The following is a 21,700-nucleotide window of genomic DNA, read 5'->3' on the forward strand; positions in this document are numbered from 1 at the left end:
AAATGGAAACAAGAGTTGGGCAAAATAAAAACACACCTTTATCGGCTGAAATTTTCATAGCAATCTGAACCATATACTTGCAGAAAACTTTACACAACAAGAATACGATACACGAGGCAGCTGAAGGTAAAAGTCCTCATATTCCTGATCACATCACAGGGATGGAAAGAGCCTAACATATACGCAATGAGCAGAAATGACAATATCATCACCTTAAGAAAAGCACCATGGCTGACAATAGATGCTTCGAAAAACGAACTTATTTACGCTTCACACTAAGGGATCTATTGACTAACGCGAGGACGTGAAACAAAGAGAGGCATATTACATCTGTTTATTGAACGAAATGGCTGAGTAAAAAATGTATTCGTTAAAAAATCAATCTTTACCAAAATCTACCCCTATCTAATGCGAGTCATGCCTAGACAGAACCTACGAGAGACTTGCGTAAAAAATAACAAAATGGCGACTGTAAATAAATGAAATTTAGGCCACGAAAGATGAAATCTTTAAAGTCTTCTATATACTCGTATATAATCAATAAATCACAAAACAACTCTCAAGATAAAATTACATACAGCACTAGCAAATTTGCTCCATGACCGGGCTGTTCAGAACAATTCAATTCTTTTCAACGCTATGGATTTCCAAAATTATTACACACACGTCTAGAAAATCCATTGCAGTACAAATAAAAATGTCTTTCCTGTCTCTTATTTTCTGAAATAAGCACAGTCATCCCTTATTCCTTACCTGCAGAATAGGTCATTCATTTTTCTTGAGACTTCATAATGGGTTAAGGCCCATCCATTTGCCCCGAGGACGAGACCAAGATTTCGTTCAAAGTATAGAAAGGAAATTTAATCTGCCATTTCATCGAAACCTGCAATGTTGTTCTCACTCGCAGGCCCATTGGTTAGTTTCCCCACTGCTTTATCTCCATGATCGACATGATTCGAAGTTGCTGATGCATCTTCATTGTCTTCTATGCATCGGAACCTCGTCGCGAGCGGGAACATTGCAGACAACTTCTGTCTAAACTGCTGCAGTAACAGAGCACAGTCGCCTAGATGCCCGTCTTCTATTGTGTCGTAGGCAATGATACAGTTCTATAAGGCATTAAAAAATTTATAAACCCAAGAAAGAGTAAAATTCAAACAGATATGAACCTTAGATATAACATAATCTGAAAACATAAATCTGCAAAAAGCCACGTAACACAGTGAATCAGATTATTAGAATATCACATAATAAAATCTGTACTATCTGTCAACCGATTTCATCACAAGTACATTTAGGAGAAACATAAAGCAGGCATAAGAGCAAGCAATAAGACCAGGCAACGCAAAAAGGCCAAACCAGGAAGTAAAAGCAGCCTAGCTGAATCAATGCTACAAGGAAACTAGAATATCATGCTACACTTCAAAACAAGCTTGTCTACACTTCCAACCTACAATCTGTAACAAAATCTTACACATCCTGTTACACAAAAAGCTTCGAATAATTTGCAAATCTAGTTTCACTGTCTAATGTCAAAGCATCTACTGAACCTACCTCTAAGGTAATATCTTCTAATTCTTCTGGCATGTCAACAATTAATTTGGCGGCCTCTTCCTTCTTTGAACTATCCAGGTAGTACATCATTTTGGACACTGTAAACGTATTTACATATAACATTAACAAACAAACAGGCAGTAAGAGAGCAAAGAGAAAACACTTTCTTCTCTATCAAAACTAGTTGTCATAGGCAAGTAGACGCCCCCTTGTAAAAAAACAAACATAAAAATAACTAGTATATATTTGTTCATTCGATATAAAAAGTTAAAAATAAAATTACCTGAAACTGTACAGAACGGAAACTACTATGCTACATTACAAGAACAGCCAGAAGGAGCAATATATCATGACTACCTCCTAGCACTAGACATATACGTAAATCACAATATTAAAAACGATTTTATAATTAAATAAACCACAAAAGAAATAAATCGAAGAAAATCGAGAGGGGCTTTAAAGATTTTTGTTCCTGTGTTATTCAAACCGTTTGGAGGCTTGGATATACTTCAATGTTGCCGTAAGGATTTTTGCATTGAGATCAAATGGTAACAGTTCATGGCCATAAAGTATGATTTTTAGTAACTCTTTATGTGAAAGATTTAACGAACCATAAGGCAACAATATCGCATGTACAATATATATTTCTTTCTTTGTTCAGCTAATTCACCAACGTGCGGAAGCATTCATACAAAATGATTCATTGGACTTGAATTCAGACGAAATCAAATATAATGTTGCAAGAAGTGACACTGTTGAAAGTATAGCAATCGAGGGTTCACTGAAACAATCTGAGGAAGACAGGAATTAACCAAGCTACGTCTCGGAAATATTTGCTGTCTAATTAGTGACCTATAGAGAACATCTTTAAAAGGGTTATTTCTGCCTTTTAGATAGGCTGTTATCACAAGGTTGGATGGTGCATAGGCAGATTGCCTGTCCATCAAGCAATTATGGTCTTCATGTTCTATGATGCATATGAAAAACACACCGTTTGTATAAAATTACGTTGCAAAGATCCCGCTTTTACAATAATATTACATACCGGAAATTTGACTGATCAATGAACTCTTGTGCCTTTGATGAAACTGCAAATTATAACTCTGCAAATCAACATTGACTAAGAAGCTTGGAATTCCCCTGTCAAGCACGGAGAGAACGATCTTGGATAGGCTTGGTCGAGCATCAGCAACTGAAAATAAAAGCACCATTATCAGCACAACCAATCACTTAAGGAGCTTTACGTGCATACATTCAAGCCAAGGCCCAGAACAAATACTGCAACACAACAAAATTACGAAAGTCCTAAAGACTTCTATCATAATCAAGGGGTCACGCAAGAAGCATAAATATGCAATTTTTTGAAATTCTCTACGTAAACAAGCTCTTTGTTGCCACACATAACGCTTAACCCTTCAAATTGATCAAGAGGTATTGGTAATGTTTGATTAATCTAATTGTTTCGGGGCATTATACATGACACTCATTCGGGATAACGTTGTCTAAAATCATATGAAGTGGTAGGAGCTTAAGAAAACCTACATGAACATGGAAATGTTTAAAAAGCAACTTTTGCACAACTCGAACTCTCAAAAAAACGACGAGAATTATTTGAACTATAAGTAACCAAGTATCTTGATGCGGAAAGTGGCATCGTCAAGTGGTATTCTGTTGAATATATATAAAGTATTTGTGAATGTAAAATGCCTGAATCGCTTACTTGTTTTCGCAAATCTCACTATGCATTCATGGAGCTTTGGGTTCTCTGTATCTAAGCTGTATGCACGCTTGATGGCCTGAAGCATCAGCAATGGTTTTCCTATTAAAAAGAGAAAGCGAGATGAAAACAAATTAAGAAATGGCATATAAAATCACCCCAGTGGAAAAGCTATCAACGTTCGACTTCCATATCTTTCTGCTGTTTATCTCAAGGTAAAATTTACGCTATTCAGTGTATAAAACAGGACGGTTCAAAGTTGCTACTCTGAGTTTCACACTTTATGCGATCATTAGGCAACTCACTAAAAAGTTTATACAATATATAATTGTCAAATATTTTTTTTAAGAAATCATCAATAATACTCAGCTATGGTTGTAGAAAGGTTGCTCGAGGATGGTTTATAGCATCAAAACATTGTAGATCCTTAAAAGATACATGGAACCGCTTTACAAAGTTATGGGAAATCTTAAACTAGGGAGTGAGTTGTTTTCTATGAGTTTTGAGTCTTTCTCTTAGGCTATTTGCCTAGAAAGCTCTTCACGCTCTTCATGTCTAAAAAAGTGTTTGAAGGGCAATGCTGAGTTGCATTGAAAGCAAAATGTCCTGTAAGAAATCATATTGAAAAATATGGATCTTCAAACAAGATAATTTTCAGCATAACAAGGCTCACGTTTGCGTTCGTATATCTCATAAGCCATGAGGTGTGTTTCTATCCTGTCTTTAGCAAGCAACTGAAGGTGATTCAAAAGCTTGATTGCTTCTTCCAAAGGCTTTTCAGTCTAGAATAAAAGATTTGTGCAAAAACAATTACGAACGGTTCGTTTCCAATAAACATGAACAAACAATATAGTGCTTTACATGACGATAAACTCACAAAATAGTTTAGAAAACAGTATCTCGAAATTACTGTGGAAAATGTAAAGAGATATGACCGGGATCCAATTTGACATTTTAAGTAAAACCCGCCTTCTTTGTTTTGCAAAAAACAGAACTGTTCACGGTTGAGATTGCCAATCCAAATAAACTTTAATGGTGGTCTGCGGGACTTTTCTTTTCGTTCAAATATGAATAAGGCCCTAAACCGTGAGTCCTCGAATAAGCCTCCGGGGCTTTTTTTGAAAATACTTTGGGGTGTATTCTTATTCGAAGGAGGGGGCTTATTCGAAGAAACGGGATCATTTAGCAGCAACCGAAAATATCATCAGGGTAAATTTCATTTCTCTATTTGAGGGTGAGGACTTATTTCACAAAAGTTGATTTAGGGCGAGGCTTATTCGAGTGGGGGGGGGGGGGTTGTTCAAAGATGGGGCTTATTCACATTCTAGCAATTGCGTTTTTTGGTTATGTTAGGGAATTGTCCACGTTGACACTAAAATATTCCTGGTTGTAAAGAAATGTTTGCCCCCATTTCAAGAATCAAGCGTGCATAAAATATTTTGGTATTAAGAAAAAGTAGAAACATAATTATCGGCATTAAATCTGAGAAAGAAGGAACATGAGCGACCAGAGTGGGGAATTAAGCTGGTTATAATGGAAGAAGATATGATATATAAATGCTGGACGACTTTATGAAAATAGCAAAAATTAACTAGAAAACCAACCATCACAAGGGCCTTTGCATCGAATCTTTCTTTCTTCTCTTCTTTCTTTTCGCTTTCCTTGCTTTCTTTGATGTCTGCTCCTATTGGGGGGCAAAGCATACTTTATTTCAAAGCAAGAAAAATTATCCGTGGATGACATGTTTTTTATGTAGAATTAAACATGATGAGAAGAAGCAAAAATAAATGAAGATTGTTTTTAAGCAAAAATAAATTAACAAATTAAATTTAAGTGTTAACCTTTCTTATCTTCCTCTTGGGCTTGGGCTTTCTTCTCGGCTCTTCTCTTCTTGCTTTTCAGTTTCTTCAGCTCTTTAGCAGACAGGTTTCCTGCAAAAAATAAACTAGCCAGTTGAAAGCTGATTCACGAAGTTGTCTTAAGGTCGTACAGACAAGAAATGATTCTAAAGCGGTGTATACAGCACTGAAATATTACACTTTTTGGATGAGCTAAGTTCCCCTACTGTTCAAGGCTTTCTCATTCAAATACTCTGGAAATCCTTAAAAGACCAAAGCTGCGAAAGCAAGTTTCTTTCTACAAAACAAATTTCTAGATGCAGTTTTAGTTGCTCAAGACATCTGGTATTTGGCCGGAAGCATGTAACGGCTCACCTTTGTTTAAATTATCATCTTCGTTCTTCTCCTCGTATGGTTTGTCGTGCAGCCCTATGTACAGCTAAGACAAACACAAGAAAACAGCCGTGATATAATGCAAAACAAACGACATTAGTTAACGGAACATCTGAAGAACTGCTCTCTTTTACAAAATCGCAAATAAACTATCCAAGTATTTATTTCGATTTTGAGGATTGATTTTCCATGACGAGGGTAGCTTAATAATATTTCTAAATTAAGTGGGGTGGGCTCTTTGAACCGTCCTTTTAAAGGTAAATCAAATATTTTTTTAACAGTAGCAATTTTCACTATTAAGCTAAACAAAACAATTAAAAAAATTAGAAAGAATGGGGCTGAAATGACCCTTAACACTATAACTCAAGAAATTCATTTTAAAAGAAGTTGAAAGTATTAGACAAAATCTTATTACTTCGAAAAGACAAGCAAAAATTGCCATTGGAACTAATGATCAATTAATCAGAGAGAAAAGCAGGAAACAACTCCAACCTCTATAGCGATCTTTGCAGCTTTGAAGTAAAAAGGGTGACTTCTCAAAACATCTTCTAAGCGTAGTAACCTAAAAAGCCAAGTAGCCTTTTTTAGACTACCATAATACCATAGAAGAAGAAAAAATGTTTAATATCAATGGTGGAATTGTGATGATGTTCAAAAATTGATGATGACAAAGAAAAAAGAGATTAGGTTTATGGTTGTTACATTTGCGGGGATTTTGATCGTCAAACTAGAATGTTTGCTCAACAAACAAGCTTGTTTGGAAAACATAAACAATACTCGGCCACTTACTTGACGTATGCACAGAGAGTGACTTTCCTCATACAATACGTGTGAAAATCAAATTGATCTTCAATAATTTCAGAGAAATTCTACGAAAAATAAAAGGGGGCATTCAAAAACAGCAACTTCATTCGGTGAAAAGTTTACAGCCAACCGATTAATGATTTATATGCATATCCTGTACTTTGAAAATCTTAGAATTCTATTGGACAAAAAAATTCAAATAGTTTAATGGTATCTAAACAAACCCATGGTATCAAAATAGATTTAAGGTAGACTTTGATAATGAATTCTATAAATTGTAAAGAAAATACTCAAATTATTCTTAAATCAGAAGAAATGAGCTCAATTCTTGCGCAAAGAAAGACTTATCCCATTCCTAGAAGACAGGATTTTATGACAAACAATGCCTACCCGATCTATCTGATGACATTTCTTCAGTGCTTCACCGATGTTCCGAGTTCGTTTGTGCGCCAAGGCACATTCCGTTTGAAACCACATACATTGCATTTCGTCTAAGTTGTCTGCAGGCGAAGCACCTTCCTGTACAAATGCAACAATCAGAACTTAGTACAGTCCATACAAGTTTGTTACATACAGTCCGAATATAGCTCTGACTCGGAACCTACTGGTTCCAAAAGCTGTCATCTCGTTACCATTTGGTTAACTCTACCACGCTAGATTACAGTAAAGCAAAATACCCTTGTAGGTAAATGTGCATACCCTTGTAAATAGACCACATATTTCTTCGGCCTTTTTAACTTGATTTGCCCTGAGGAGGTATTTGGCACATTTTGAATTAACATAGCGATCGGCTGTGTCTAGTGTTCGTCCTTCGTCTATCCATTTCATGGCTTCGTCTATGCATCCTGCGTGCTAGAAAAGTGGATACCCAATTGTGAAAAAACAAAGCAGAAATGGTCTGCAGTACAACTTAGGAACAAAGATAACCAATTTGAAGAAATTTGCTTTTACTCTTCTCTATATTCATAGAATAAAAATATTATTAAAACGAAAATAGATATTATTGAAAGGCTTTGAAAGAAATTTCGGGGGATCATTTCTGCTAAAATGTAAACGGATTTGTTAGGATTAAATAAGTTTATATTACTGTGCAAAATTTTAGATGTAGTCGGACTGATTAAGAATGGCATCAAAATGCTCTTTTTAAGGCAAAGAAGTCTTAACTGCAGCTCTAAGGCCATATTTGACCCAAGGAACTAAATGCCAGAAAATATTGGGCATGTTCATCTTGAGCATAACTTGTCTTTCTCTGCTTTCACGAGGTGTACATTTTAGAGTTTGCACGGCATACCTTGAATATTTTGGCTTTAACCATATATCCTTCTATTAGCGTAGGGGTGTGCTGCAAAACTTTGTCTATGTATTCTAATGCAAGGTCGGTTCTTCTCAGCTGATCATGATGTTGTGCAATAAAAAAGTATGTCCACAGTAAAACTGAAGGGTCTTCTTTCACCTCGCCTGTCAGAGAGAGCGATCTTTACAGTAAGTCATCAAACGAAACCTTCAGTCTTATGAAAGGATTCCTGAAAGTTTCTTTTAAAGCTATTTATGTTACTCTTGGCTTAATCAAAGAGTATTTAGAAAAAGCATAGCCTTGTCTATGACAAAAACAATATATTATAGCCGGTAAATGACTGTTTTGAGGTGCGCTGAAATATATCCGATATCATGACTCTCTACGTTTCAAGGAGGAGAGACTTTGAAGGCTTCCATGCCGAGATAATCTGTGTACGAGTCATTTGAATTTTCAATAAAATATAAAATGTTTGAAATTGAAATTTCGTTTGTGAAAAATTCCACCTCAGGTTGCTGAGCTCATTAGAGCTAAAAAGAGCTTTATGGCCTTCTACGAATCACTTTCATATCTGCGCTTTTGACAATACCAAAAGTATATTGGCAGCCAAAGTTCTGTTGACTACACTCGTTTTTCTCATTATGCAGTTTTCAATATCAAATTTTTTTTGCCAATATTTCTAGGCTCGGCTGATCCAATAGTGGGGTACTTCAAACACACGGGGATTAGCATATTCAAAAGCACGTACAATGCCTGCCAACACCCAGCAATTTACGCTGCAGTTGATATCTTCCATTCCTTTCATGAAAAGAAATTACTACTTCCGCCCCCTTCCCCCTAAAACAATGTTGATGGTTTAGAGAAATATCATAAAAGTACGCAAAAGAAAGTGCTTCCTAAAATCCTAACCTGTTTGATAGTAAACCAACATTGTTCTGTAGGGGAGAGGGGGATGATTGATTTGATATTGGAAATTGACGTCAGTGTTCCAAGACTTTTGGCAGGCATTGTAGTCATTGTTGGTGAAAAAGTCAAAGGTTTTCTACATTAATGGCCTTTAAAAAAGCTTACCACATTCTTCAAACGAATTGTGCAATGTCAAGTTTTTCTCGTAGCTCGACAAAAGGTTTTCAAGAATTTCAACCTAAAAGAAAAATACTATCAAGATATATGCAAACAATGATGACAGAGCAGTTAAAACTTTTTAAGGAACACGAAACATAATGGACAATATACAACCGAGAAGAGCGTTTCTTAACAAGATCCTTCGAGTGAGTGAGAAAGCAGTGAACCAAGGTAACACGGTTTGGAACACGATGCTAGAAGACATCTTTAGCATAGTGTTCTTATAGTGTTCCTACAACTTCCAACAGTGGAACGAAATTGTCCGAGAAAATTGATAGGTTAGGGGGCTTTAGCTTCTGAGCAAATCCATCCTTGTCATTGCACCCCTGCCATAGCAATACATTTAATTCAAGTAGTCTTAATCTTACTTCAAAATTAACTTGATGTTAACTCAATTTGGTGCTGTAGAGTATAAAAATGTTTATCTATGGGGCCTTTGTTTTGGTTGGCACCAAATTTATCTAGCGGTCAGAGAACAGAAACGGCAGATCAAAAAACAGCAGGAAGCAAGAAATGGGGAACTACACAGCTGTGTTGGGTAATTCTATGATAGAAATTGTATAGAAATAAACTTGCCTTTGATTTGTCACCGTAAAGGGTACGCATGTTTACAAATAAGGATGGAACTCCCTTCCTTAGTGCTTTTCGCAAATAGCTGTCAGCCAACGTCTTTAAAGATTCTCCTGTAAAATGATATCAAAGATTCTGATTCATGCAATTTTTTGATAAAAAGTGAAAAAGAGTAGAGTTGCGTTAAGGCAGCAAAATTGAGCCATAAAAAATCAAACTTACCAAGAACAGCAATAATAAGGAAGTTGCATATAGAAAAATGCTTTTTCAAAAACTGGAGATAAAATCACTTGGGAACAGACTTCTTTTATTTTTCATGATTTATTATGATAAAGTATTCTTTCATTGCATAGATGGTAGCGAAAAATTCGGGGGTGTGGTTAATCAGCTCTTCAATTAAAAGAAACCTTTGATGCAATTAGAATTAACAGTGTTCCACTTTCCTTATTCTAGATTTTAAGAAATTCTTTCGGATTGGTAGAAAAAACCAGTTTATTTAATCATAAAAAATAAAAGGCATGTTGATACACACAAGAGACAGCGTTATAGTCATCAAACTACAAACCTGTAGTAAAATTAAGAGGTATCCTCTTGGGTGCCTCAGTGCTTGGGTACCGTTTGCTGTATTCAAGACACAGTTTCCATCTATCTTCTTCTGAGTCTAAAATGGATAGGAAATCAACTTTGCTTTACAACAATATTTTATCAAAAAGAAGGAAAAAACTTGAGGAATTGATAAGAACAGACCAAATTCATCATCCAAGATGTCTTTCTTTATAAAAAGTATAGCCAACCTAATTTGAGACATTCTTCAATTTTCCTGTAATAAAACCAGTTCTCTGGATTTCTTTTCAACAGGCCTCTATAAATTTCTTCTGCCTCTTTCAATTGATCAAGTTCCATGTGCAAGGAAGCTAGGAAAGAAAACAATCAATAAGAGCTTCAAATGTGAAATAGGCCACTGATAAAATAGATCAATGAACAGTGCAAGATAGCTCTGGGTTAAATTTTCAGCTGTCAAAGCAAAAGCATAAATTTCAAATATTTATAATGAAATGATGTTAAAAACGTTCTTGTTCTGTTGTTTTATTATGAAAGTGAAAATCAAATAGCATATCAAAACAAAGATATAAATAAATATCAACCCAAAGTTGAACATCAAAGTAGTTTTGAAAGTGAGAACCAAATATTGTTTACATTAATGGACACAACTTTATTCAGACTACTTTACTTTATTCAGTGATTTGTCAAAATTAAAGAAAATTGTAACTTGCAGAGAAAAATTTAAATTTACCTTGTAGCTCTTTCACTTGTAGCTTGTCAGTTATAAATTTTGAATAATCATTCAAATGCTGCAAAGCCTCCTTCTTCTTTCCACTTTCTCTTAAAATCATATTTTGATATAAAAGCATTTCACTATGCTCAAAATCATGACTGGTCTTTACCTTTTAAGAAGAAACATAATAATTTATATATATGCCAAAGCAAAACTGAAATTTTACAAATAACACAACAAGTGTGTACAAATGGAAAAACTAGTAAACATGTTGATAATAGCAAATACATTTCTAAAAGTAGTTATTATCTTAAACTGATTAAAATCAAAAGATAAATACTTGTTCATACGAATTAAAGGCAGTCTGTCCCCTCAATGATTGGCTAATATGAACAATTAGTCTTCCTGCCTTAATGGATTATGCTGCTCACTTTGGTCGGCCTAGCTGTGGGTGTGGAAGACATTTGAAACTGCAAGCAAAAAGTTATCAGAAATGGCACAAAGATTTAATTACTGGAATGGAATGATGCCAATGGAAGCATTTCCTTTTGCTGTTGACATATCTGTGGCAGAAACAAAGTAAGGAACAAAATTTGTCTAACAACAGCTTCGACTCAATGGGAACACAGCCATTTGACTTAAAAGCTCGAGAATCAAAGTTGTCTCTGATCAGTCTCATTTAATTATGGCTCAAGCTCATTGATGCTTGAATCTCATTCTCATGAAAATAAAGTTGAGCACAATAGGGGACAGACCGCCTTTAGCATGCTTCTTTAATCACAAGTTTCTAACCATTTGGATATTGCTAAGCTCTTATACATTGCTAGAATAAGGTGCAAAGAGGTCTTTATGCTGAATATTTGCTTAACTAGTAACTGGACAAGTTGTTATAAAAAATTATAAATAACCTGATTCTCTGGGTACTGAGTCTTCCTAAACTCATCCATGATAGAGTATGCCATGTCATACCCACCAAGTAGAAAATATGAGACAGAATAGCCTATCCAAGATTGCCTTTGCACTGGCCTTAACTTCAGCAATTTATATCGCGTATCCTGCAAAAAGGGTTTGAAGTTTTGAAAACAAAAATAACAGCTCTTATCAAATTTTTATCAAATTTTAGAAAGCAGGTTGTGTGCATACATTCAGGAGAATAAAAAGCAAATTATCCTTTGCTCAAACATCTTGAGAAAATAAATGGAAAGCAAAAGAATGCATCTTTGGGTGTCATGATTTTAAAAGCTCACATTTTATGATAATAGAGAAAATTCAGAACAAGCCTTACCCTGAATCCATCTAAATCACGCATCTGAATTTGTAGCAGAGACAGGTCTCTGAGAATTTGGATATTGTCCTATAAGAAGATAAAAAAGCAAAGCTAAAAAATTTGCTGGGTAAGTTATTTCAAAGTTGCATTGAAGGATGTTGAGACATGTCAAATGGAAACATAAAATTTTCTGTGAAAATAGTTAAATTGAGGATTGTGTAACCAATAAGCAAAAAAAACCAACAAAATTTTAATGTACATACCTTTTCCCACCTTAGAGCATTCCTATAACATTTAATTGCCTCATCATATTTTCTGTCTGATCTCTGCAGCAACCCAAAAACATGCCAACCTTTGTCTTGTTAAGGAAACTAAAAGTTTTCTCATTTGCAAAATTTGCATAAGATGAAAAAGATTCATGACAGGATTGTTAAGATCATGAGATGGCCATGTAGAATTGACTAAAAAGGGCAATATGGCTGAACAACTCTTTCAAGGGCAGAACACACAATGAATAAAATTATCATATATATAAATATTTATATAGCTACTAAAAATATTTCACTTATTATGCTATTGCTAACATTCTCCAGTTAATCATTTTCAAAGGATACAAACATGGCTCTTAAGATCATTTTTCAGTCCTCGCCTAACATAGTTATAGGCCTCTTCTTTCCTTCCAAGACAGTTCAAAGTCAGTCCTTTCATGGCCAAAGTCTCTATAGAAATCAAGAACAATCTCACATAAACACAAACCCAATATTTAGGCAAGATATTTTGTAAAATCCACTGCAAAGAAAAAACTGAAACCTCTTCTTCTGCTATTGTATTCCTTAGAAAAACTGACATTACAGATAAAAAAGTAGAAACAAAACTATAAAAAAATCTAGTTAAAAATTTGTGTAGGCAGTCTTGCAATCAATGTAGCTATCAAATATCTGGATACAATGCTAGTACTAAATCTATAAAAAATTCATCCATTCAACTAAGACATAATCAAAATCTGCACAAAATATGATGTCAATTTTGATGAAGGAATGACAAATGTATCTCCATACCTCCATGTTCTTCAAACTTTGGGTTACTCAAGATTTGTTTACAAAACTTGAGTCCATTTTTGTATTGCTTTTGTTCATAGCAACGCTGGAAAGAAATTATTCAGTAAGTCTTATATTTATATGTTGATAGCTCTGTTATTAAAAGCCATACACCCCTACTTTGAACAGGAGGAGGGGTAGGGACCAAACTTAACATGCATGCTGCCAGGCACATGTTTTGAGGTGTGTTTCAACAGCCCTGAGAATAGATCTTTAACATGGCAATGGGAGGGGGCGCAGGGTGAAACCCAAAACTTTGACTTAATTTTCAACAAGAGGAAAGAAATATGTCTATTAGACTCCAAGGCTTGCACAGACTTTTTCATTTCCCTTCTTTGTAGTGAGACACTGGAAGGCAGGGACAAAATACAAAACATGAAATCCAGTAGATATTCCATTCATTAAAATAAAAGGAGTAAATGGCCAATTGATACAAGATACCAAATTTCATATCTGAATTTTACTGCCAGAATGTAGTTTGCATAAAAGCAAGCCCCATGGCTAGCAAACTATTTACCACTTTTCCTTGCTAGAACCATTCTAGGGCACACACCCTGTTTGAGCGGATGGTTAGAATTGTATGGTGAACTGTTCGTAAATTGTAGCCTCACTTACATATAAAAAAGAACTCAGAGAAAATCAGAGTGTTCTACAAACTTCTGAAAATGTTAGCACTTCAGAGCTTTGTCTTTTCTCTATTTATTTCATTTCCATTGTACACTGTATTTATCAAATGTCACACAAACTGATCCTGTATCTCTCTGAATGTTGCTTTTCACACTCATTGCTAGAATTTTTTATTTATCACACCAATCACAGCTGTCGGCAATGGATGGGTTGCAAAAAACAAATCAAATATTGTCAACCTTCTGTAGCTGATGACATCTTCCCTTGATGACTAACCTTGGTTAAATGAAATTTAATCATGTGTAATATGTGACATGATCTGTCTTTTTTGGTGAGTAAGGATCACATTGTGTCTTTAATAAGGGCAAAGCAACAAGCGTGCAAGTGTGCATTGGCTTTGAGTACACATTGTGTTGGTAAAGTTTTTTCCACACACATTTGCAAGACAACCTAAAGTCGGACTGTGGAGAGCAAAGTTTTTTGCAACCCTAGCCACCCAACAAATGTCTTGGTGTTTCCAGGTTTTTTAGGATGCTAACATTTTATTTATTTTCTTCATGCATTAGGTAATGGCCAAATGGCTTGCAACTTTGCATGAACAAGATGTTGCTAGTTGGCAGAAGAAGGCCATTGTCTCTGGTTTTCAACCCCCTCAAAAAAGTTTTGGGTTTTATTTGTGGTAGTGTTGGCCCTCCAACAGCACAAAAATAAATGAACAAAATGGTCAGCCAGCACCACCTTGGTTGATTGTTCCAAGGGCCTTCTTACCCTTACTTGTTAATGTTCTGTATGATAGCCTAGGACAATCATTTAAGGCTGCAATACAGACTCGCGTCCCAAAATTGTGATCAAAGGAACCTCCTAAATGTGGGGGCTAAACAGTACTGTGGCACATTTAGGAGGTACCTTTGATCACAATTTATGATATTATATACAAATTAAATTATTATTACACTTTTACAAACTATTGATAAAGATAAAGTTCAAATATCATTGAAACAGAGGTAAAACTGGTGGGGTGCGGGGTAGAAAATTACTGAAAATGCCAACTAGTCAATTTTGAGGAATTTCAGAAAATCTTTGAGAAACAATGTTAAGTTTTTTCATCCCCCCTCCTCACCCCGCAGCTCAATGTTTAAAGACAGCTTTTAAAGGGTGTACACCCCAACTTTCAATGGAGAGAGATTGAACATTAAGGCCAGACTAAACATGCATGCTGCCAGGCACGTGTTCAGGGTTTTATTTCAACAGCTCTTTCCAACATTGGAGGTTACCTATGAAAAACCATAGAAAGTACAGTGTATGGATAGATTTTAGCAGCTGGGTTGAGGAATACTTTCGAAAGGTTGTTTGTCCACCTTAAAATATCCTTTCAGTGCTCATAACATTTTGTGGCATCAATTTCAAAGCCCGTTTGCATTTTACTTACAACAAACTTTTTCTAGAATTCTATAAAAATTCTACAGTTTACAAAGACCTCCTATTCGAAAAATTGTGAGGTCAATGCCTTAATTTTTGACCTTGAAAGCATACAATTACCAGCACACCAGCAAATTTCATACTACCAGGACTGAAAGTGTTTATAGAAATTCGCTGCATAATACTTATCACCTGCCAGTGCTGCCCCTTTTAAGGAGGTAGGAATAGAACACTTGTCTAACAGTTTTTTATAATTTTTGTCCATTTATGACAATGATAGGGAAATGCAAAATTGATTACAAAAATTATGCATATTCATAATTGCACACATACAGGGTTTCAATTACGAAAAAATAAATAAGCAGGTTAGGGGAAAGGGGGCTAAAAAAGGATTGAATGGGCAACTTGTACGCAAAATCACGTCTTTACTTTAGTCGTCCCAAAATAATGCTTCACTTTCACATACCCAGAGAATTAGGAGACCTATTATCTGTCTTAGCATAATACAATAGAACGCTCGATGAATAAATATCTCTACATTTACTTTTTAAAATATAAGAGTTTCTAGACATCGGACATTCCGACGTACCTTCTCAAAGTGATATACGATCAATTTTGAAGATTCAAGTCGTGAAAAATGACACTTATACCTTGCCAATGTAGAAAATAAGCAAAGACCTATCCAACAGGTCAAGCTCCACAGTTTTCTACGTAATTAGATAAACTGGGAGAGAATGTCTTTGAGAAGATTGACCAATGACTGAGATGGGCCTAAGTAATTAGCATAGGTTCTTGCGCTAAAATGTTGAAAACCTACCAAAACTCTCTTGAAAAGAGTGTTCTCCTTTTGCGGAAGATCGTTCGGCATTTCCAAACTCTTTTTAATACTCCAAGTCACTTTTATTTCATAAACAACTAGAGGCCATCAGTTTGTCTCGATAGCTCTCATGCTGCCATTGGCACTGCAGTTACCAAGACTTGCTTGGAGGAAGGCGCAGACTCTTAGGAGCCTGGAGCCTAGGCGGCACGCGGATTTGGCGTGTGCAGTGATGCGTAGCGGCGAATCATACAGAAATGGTGTAGAAATGGTGTAGAAATGACGTAGAAATGGTGTACAATCTTTCCATAAGTACCAAATAATCTTTACCGAGGCTTGATGTTCTTTTTGGATAATTTGTGATCATGTTTTTCAGCACTGTTTTTATTTCAACATTTTCGTACTAACACTTTGTTTCTAAGGACACTAATTTATAGTTTTGCATGCAGGGCCAATTTTTGGAAATGTTCCAAGACCACATTTTAAGAAAAGAAGGCTGTATATAAAGCATGGAATTTCACAATATCGACCGTTGCCGTAGAAATCGTTTTTCTTTAATCGTGTAAAACAAAAATATTCAACATAACACGATTACAAATATGTTTCTATTGTAGCCAATTATTCATGGACTCCGACAGTAACAGTAGTTAAAGGTTAACATCGCTAGAAGCTCAATAATTCATACTTATCTTAATGTAGAAGAACACACTGAGCCAAAAAATTTAAAAAGCGGGGGGTTCCAATAAGAGCAGAGGGCTATAAGATTTTTGAAAATTAATAATGGGGGGAGTCCATTTATTGCTCTGTTATGTTATAAAGTTTCAGAACTCTATCAACAGAAAAACATATTTATAACAGAAATACAGCTAAAATGAAAAAACCCACTCCAAAATTTTGAATTTCCAAGACCACATTTTGGATTTCCAAGACCACAAAATGTGGGAAAAACCACACTAAAATAGGCCCTGTTTGCATGACATACCGTTTTTGGTATGAAAGTTGCTAAGCTGATAAAATCTACTGTACTGCTCGTTATGTTAAGAAAAAATTCCAAAAACATGTTTTTTCTTCTGATTTTCAATCTGTGGCTGGACAAGTTCATGTGATTTTTCAGTAAGTTTGTAGAGCCTTGGTGTTCTAACAAAGGGTTTTATATACTTAGACTTATACTTAGCCCAGCGGTGGCTCGCAAATTTATTCAATGTATTAGTCTAAAACATATTTCGAGTTGCACATAAAGTTACATCACACCTGGTTTATTGTTAGTAAGTTGAAATTGAGTAATCCAATATACCTGCCTGAGTGTGCAGCCCAAGCAAAAAATATTGAGATAGCTTTCTGGCCAGAAACATTTTAATGAATACGCAGTAGCATAATTTCTTGCAGCAGTCAAGTGCCGCCGCAACAAACAAAGCATCAAAATTACAGCAAAAGTGACCGTTTGAGGGACGCAATAGATTTGAAGAAACTATTCCGAAGAAATTTCTTGAGCTGATTCATGGCCATTGCTCAATTAGTTTTTAATCAGCGACACTGGTATATTTTAAGAAGAGAGTTCATTCAATAAGTAGCATTTGCAATAAAACACAATCGTTCAATATGACACGAACGGTTTGCTTACACAGTAATGGCTTTTCATTCCATTTGACGTCACCATACCTAACCCCTAATCCAGATAGAATTGCAATATAAAAACGACTGTTTTCACATGAACAGCAAATTTAGTCAAAATGAGTATTCTAGCCGAGGTAACTCTGGTCGTGTTCTGAGGTTCACACCCCTCTTCAAAAGAAGATCAATGGGATGGAAGATGAACACGCGAGACTGGAAAACAAGTACATTTAACAACTCTGTCTGATACGATTGGCTTAAGCAGAGTTCAAAAAAGCGGCCTCATATTTTTGTTTTAGGAAGGTATTGTAAGTCTTAGGTCATTCGCTAGAAGAAGGATTCTTGAGTCTGGGCAATAGAATGAAGATAGAATGACTTAAACCTTGCGTTGCAGCTTTATTTTCCTTTCACCTTACAGGCTGCAGTCCAGAAAAAAATCAAACACAGTTTCAAAACGTAAATAATCTTTGCCTTTAAAAATATAAACAACTTTTGATAAGATGAAATATGCATCATTTAAATACTAGAAAGGTTAAAATTTTTCAAAGGTGTAATTTTTTAGACGAACGGATACATGGGCAGTTAAAAAAGTCAGTTTAGGATTGTAATGGAGACATCTTGCCATTGAATGCGTACTACACTGGCCTTTCAATGCTAGTAGCCATTAGGAGTAGCGCGGTGATCGTATTTATCCGGGGTTTCATTTCCAAGAAAGTTCCAATGATTCATGGGCTTCTGTCTGCAACAGAAAGACAAACATAATAAAATATCAACTCGAAGGACTTACTCGGGGCCACTGTGAATGAATTTCACTAGGAGATGTGCGATAAGAAATTTGCTAACGAAATGGGCAATGATACTATTGCCACTGCTGAATGTTAGAAAAATCGACTTCAATTGACTAGAAGGATTATGGCATAAATTGAAAAAATCAAAAGTGAGTGATCGAAGGAGATATTTCTAACACCTAGTTAGGCAAACAAGGACATTTATTTTGCGATGGTATTGCAAATAGCCATGCAAGCAAACATCTTGTGCAGAAATATGAAGAAAATAAAATCAGAAATGCATTTGCGTCATGCAAAAAACTAAAAGACAGAGCTTTGCCTGCTCCAAAAATTAAAGAAGGGACTCTCTAGGGCTAAAGGCAAGACGTTAAAAGACATAAAAAAATTATCAAAGATTGCTCATAAATGTTAAATACCTTGATGGTCTTGATATTTCCAGCTCAAGTTCGTCAATTTTACGGTTAAGCTCCTTTCGTTCTTGCAGCAACTGTCTCTCACGGCTCAAAAGAGTGTGGACCTGAACAATATAAGAATATTTTAGTATTTGATCTGCCTTCCACTACTGAGATTTAAATGCAAAGCACGCAGAATGTCTGTGACACAGTACTTAAGACACAATATCATTTTATATCGCAGAGTACAAATTTATATCCTATAAAAAAAGAAAAAAAATACCCAAGTTCACCCTTTAGAATTCCAGATACGTTTTATCTTTCGAATTTACAAAATACAATTTCAACTATAGTCACTTATCACGACACTATTTCCTCATCATTCTGCTGTAGCCTAGCATTAGATTTTTAACCTTTTTTAACCTTCTTCAACCCGTGAAAACCGACAGTTGAAGAAGCACGGCATGAAGTAATGCAACAATTCCACGTGTTGATTTAACCTAATTTAAGAATCCTCTTTCTAGTATTGTTATATGTGCAGTGTAATATTGGATAAAATGGCTTGGAATATGTACCTGACTTGGTAGAGGGGGGTAGTAAACCTTTCATATGACTATGAAAATTCAAATGCAAGTATGTCATAAAGGCAGGCAAAAGATGACGGTTCCTAGCCTCCCGATACGAACTGCGTCACTCATTTCTTAGGTTTTAAAGTTCTGCATCAAAAACTGCACGACTTTACTAGCGAAGGTTTTTGAACTTTTGGATAATGAAGAAGAGAGAATGTCCACTTGCGAGCCTCAAAATTATAAGCAGCACAACGAAATATTTGTGAAGGGAACAGCAGTAGACGGGAGTACCTGGGTGCTGGCAGCATCTGCTCTCGCCTCCGCATCAGCCGCTATTCTCTGTAGTTTTTCTACGGACGCACGTGTTGCCATTAGATCCTTCTCCATCTGAGAAGAAAAAGGAATCAAAAAACTGTTTTTAATTTTCCCTAAAGCTGAATTTGCTAACTTAAAGAGCAAGTAGGGTGCTAATAAAGCACAGCAATAAAATCAAATAAGCCCAGTGGCGAATCTAGCCTTAAAAATCTGGGGGTGGGGGCTAACCAGGGGTCAAACTTTTACTTACAGGGGCCAACGTTAGCCATTACTTTGCGAACTAGTGTCGTGGTGGCTCAAAATTAGCTACAAGGCACCGATTTTTAGCGCTCCCTAGAAAAGTATGTCCTTGGTAAAGCTCTATCAAGGTTGTTATCATAATGCCAAATAGTTTTATTAATGGCGTAGCGAGCAGCGAAAACCTCCCCGTAGAAACGCCACTGATTAAGCGATAAATTGTCAAAGAAGTTGTTGCCAATTTTGTGTTATTAAGTGCTTAACGCGGTAAAATTTCAAAGAGACTGTATTCAAAATAGATCCTTTGCCTGGAAGAAAAGACTTTCTGCTACCATCGCCATTATACCACGCGCTTTAAATATCTGTCAATTACAGTGCAAGCTTCTCTTCATTCCGTAGAGCGTGTCTTAAACCAGACGAAAAGCTTTAACGTTTCCTGAAGGTATACAAGAAAAACGTAAGACAAGGGGACAAATAACATAAAAGAGTCTCTCACTTGTTCGGATTTTTGCTGTTCAACAGCAAGCCTTTTTGAAGTGTCATCACTTTTGCGCTGCAGTCTTGATGCTTCTTGTCTAAAATATTTGAACAAAAACTGAAATTTGAAAGTGGGGATGTAAAAAGCTTTCCTCTTAGAAAGGCCTAGAAATTGGGCTTTGCATGTTGTCAGGAAAATGCTAATGGGCTAAAAACTTTTTCTATCTAAAGCTCCCTACAACATCTTATAGCTTTACCCAAAACAGAGAATTAAATAAAAAAAAGATTGATAAAATGAAATAATCACCTAAGTTCGTTGACGTTTGATTCAAATTTCTGTGACATGAACTTGGATTCATCCCGCCATCTGGAATTTTAGAGGAAACATGTTGATTGCGGTAAAAAAGTAAATAAATACGTTGTATGACTGATCTAAAACTTCTAGGTACATAATAGTGACATCGAAAAATAGAATGCTCCCTCCCAATGACATGAATGTACAACGAAGCCTAGCCATGTATGTGAAATATTCGAAAAAAGTGCCGTATAAAAATAAAGCGATTAACTGTTTAAAATGCTATCCTTCTGGTACTATAAAGAATTATTTATCAACGTCACTTAAAATGTATAGTCTTTAAGAGTAAGGCTGCCTGACCGGGGAAAGCCTAATACACCACTTGTAGATACATTCAAATACTTTCATTTAATATTTCAGATACGACCTTGAGTTTAACAAGAACACATACCGACATAAAAGGTACGAAGGCTGTTATTATGCCAGACCACCTGGATACACCCTTAAAAAGTTCAATTCATCTAAATGGATAACAAAGATTGTGTTTACTTGTTCCCAACTCTTTGTTGTGCTGTAAACATTTCTCGTAATTCATCAACAGTCTGGCGATTAATGCTCTCCGTTGCTTTTATTCTTGACTCAAAATCTTTAGCTTGGATTTCGAGTTTTTGTTTCAAAGAAGAAATCTGCGATAACACAAACAAAGATTTGGCAGTTGCATTTTGCGGTCAAACCATAACTAAGCCATAAACGTGTGTTGATTTATCAAAGAACTCATTTCAACCTAATAATGATACTGGTACGAACTGGCAAATAAGCACAGTTCAATCAAAACTATTTGAATCAAGCATCACGATATTAAACTTCCAAAATTGTTTTGGAACTTGCTACATATATGTGAACATTTATCAAGGAATTTTAAAGAAGGTTTTTAAAAATACTATTAGCTTAAAATTCAGGCATTTTGCATAGAAAGACATGACAATATTTACTTCTGCAGCACTTTTTACGTCAGAATCTCCCTTTTGTTTTTTGGACAGCAACGCCCCCCTCTTCAGTTGATCGATTTCATCTGAAACAAATAAAAATGCACTGTTTGAATAAATGCTCAAAAGAATCTTGATAAAGTATAGTTTGCCCGAAATCTTGATAGCAATTCTTCATTCTTGCACTTCTTTTTTTCCCTTTTCAAGGCTTATTGGAAAGCAGAGATCCCCA

General features: G+C 35.6%; 2 protein-coding genes across 2 annotated transcripts in view; both read right to left on the bottom strand.

Moving 5' to 3' along the window:
* Window positions 1–37: 37 nt before the first annotated feature.
* Window positions 38–15,967, bottom strand: LOC135686333 (N-alpha-acetyltransferase 15, NatA auxiliary subunit). Its single transcript, XM_065202538.2, has 24 exons — window positions 15,799–15,967; window positions 12,897–12,981; window positions 12,453–12,557; window positions 12,102–12,190; window positions 11,857–11,925; window positions 11,480–11,626; window positions 10,590–10,740; window positions 10,090–10,209; window positions 9,861–9,956; window positions 9,302–9,408; window positions 8,672–8,744; window positions 7,598–7,764; window positions 7,006–7,158; window positions 6,697–6,825; window positions 6,292–6,371; window positions 5,995–6,064; window positions 5,485–5,548; window positions 5,113–5,202; window positions 4,876–4,955; window positions 3,945–4,053; window positions 3,275–3,373; window positions 2,600–2,746; window positions 1,555–1,652; window positions 38–1,109 (listed from the first exon to the last, which is right to left on the bottom strand). Exons 1-24 carry the CDS (start codon window positions 15,847–15,849, stop codon window positions 861–863), a joined length of 2,628 nt encoding a protein of 875 aa, XP_065058610.1. The 5' UTR covers window positions 15,850–15,967; the 3' UTR covers window positions 38–860.
* A 1,806-nt stretch (window positions 15,968–17,773) lies between these two features.
* LOC135686335 (sodium channel and clathrin linker 1) overlaps window positions 17,774–21,700 on the bottom strand; it is a 29,359-nt gene continuing 25,432 nt past the window's right edge. The window contains exons 20-26 of the mRNA XM_065202540.2: window positions 21,475–21,554; window positions 21,032–21,168; window positions 20,495–20,554; window positions 20,207–20,285; window positions 19,450–19,545; window positions 18,614–18,714; window positions 17,774–18,148 (exon numbers count right to left, since the gene is read on the bottom strand). Coding sequence (XP_065058612.2) covers window positions 18,064–18,148; window positions 18,614–18,714; window positions 19,450–19,545; window positions 20,207–20,285; window positions 20,495–20,554; window positions 21,032–21,168; window positions 21,475–21,554 — 638 coding nt within the window. The 3' untranslated portion in view covers window positions 17,774–18,063. The remainder of the gene's footprint in view (window positions 18,149–18,613; window positions 18,715–19,449; window positions 19,546–20,206; window positions 20,286–20,494; window positions 20,555–21,031; window positions 21,169–21,474; window positions 21,555–21,700) is intronic.

Source organism: Rhopilema esculentum, chromosome 6 (genome assembly GCF_057945365.1).
Source record: "Rhopilema esculentum isolate cy_ngs chromosome 6, ASM5794536v1, whole genome shotgun sequence".
NCBI lineage: Eukaryota > Metazoa > Cnidaria > Scyphozoa > Rhizostomeae > Rhizostomatidae > Rhopilema > Rhopilema esculentum.

What these genes read in the sequence shown, in the direction of transcription:
- LOC135686333 (XM_065202538.2), bottom strand. Translation starts at nt 15,849, where the DNA reads ATGCCGAACGATCTTCCGCAAAAGGAGAACACTCTTTTCAAGAGAGTT. An exon ending in ACTCTCTGTGCATACGTCAA is followed by an intron (nt 6,065 to 6,291) that starts GTAAGTGGCCGA and finishes TTGGCTTTTTAG; the next exon opens with GTTACTACGCTTAGAAGATG. An exon ending in AGATGATAATTTAAACAAAG is followed by an intron (nt 5,203 to 5,484) that starts GTGAGCCGTTAC and finishes TATTTTTTGCAG; the next exon opens with GAAACCTGTCTGCTAAAGAG.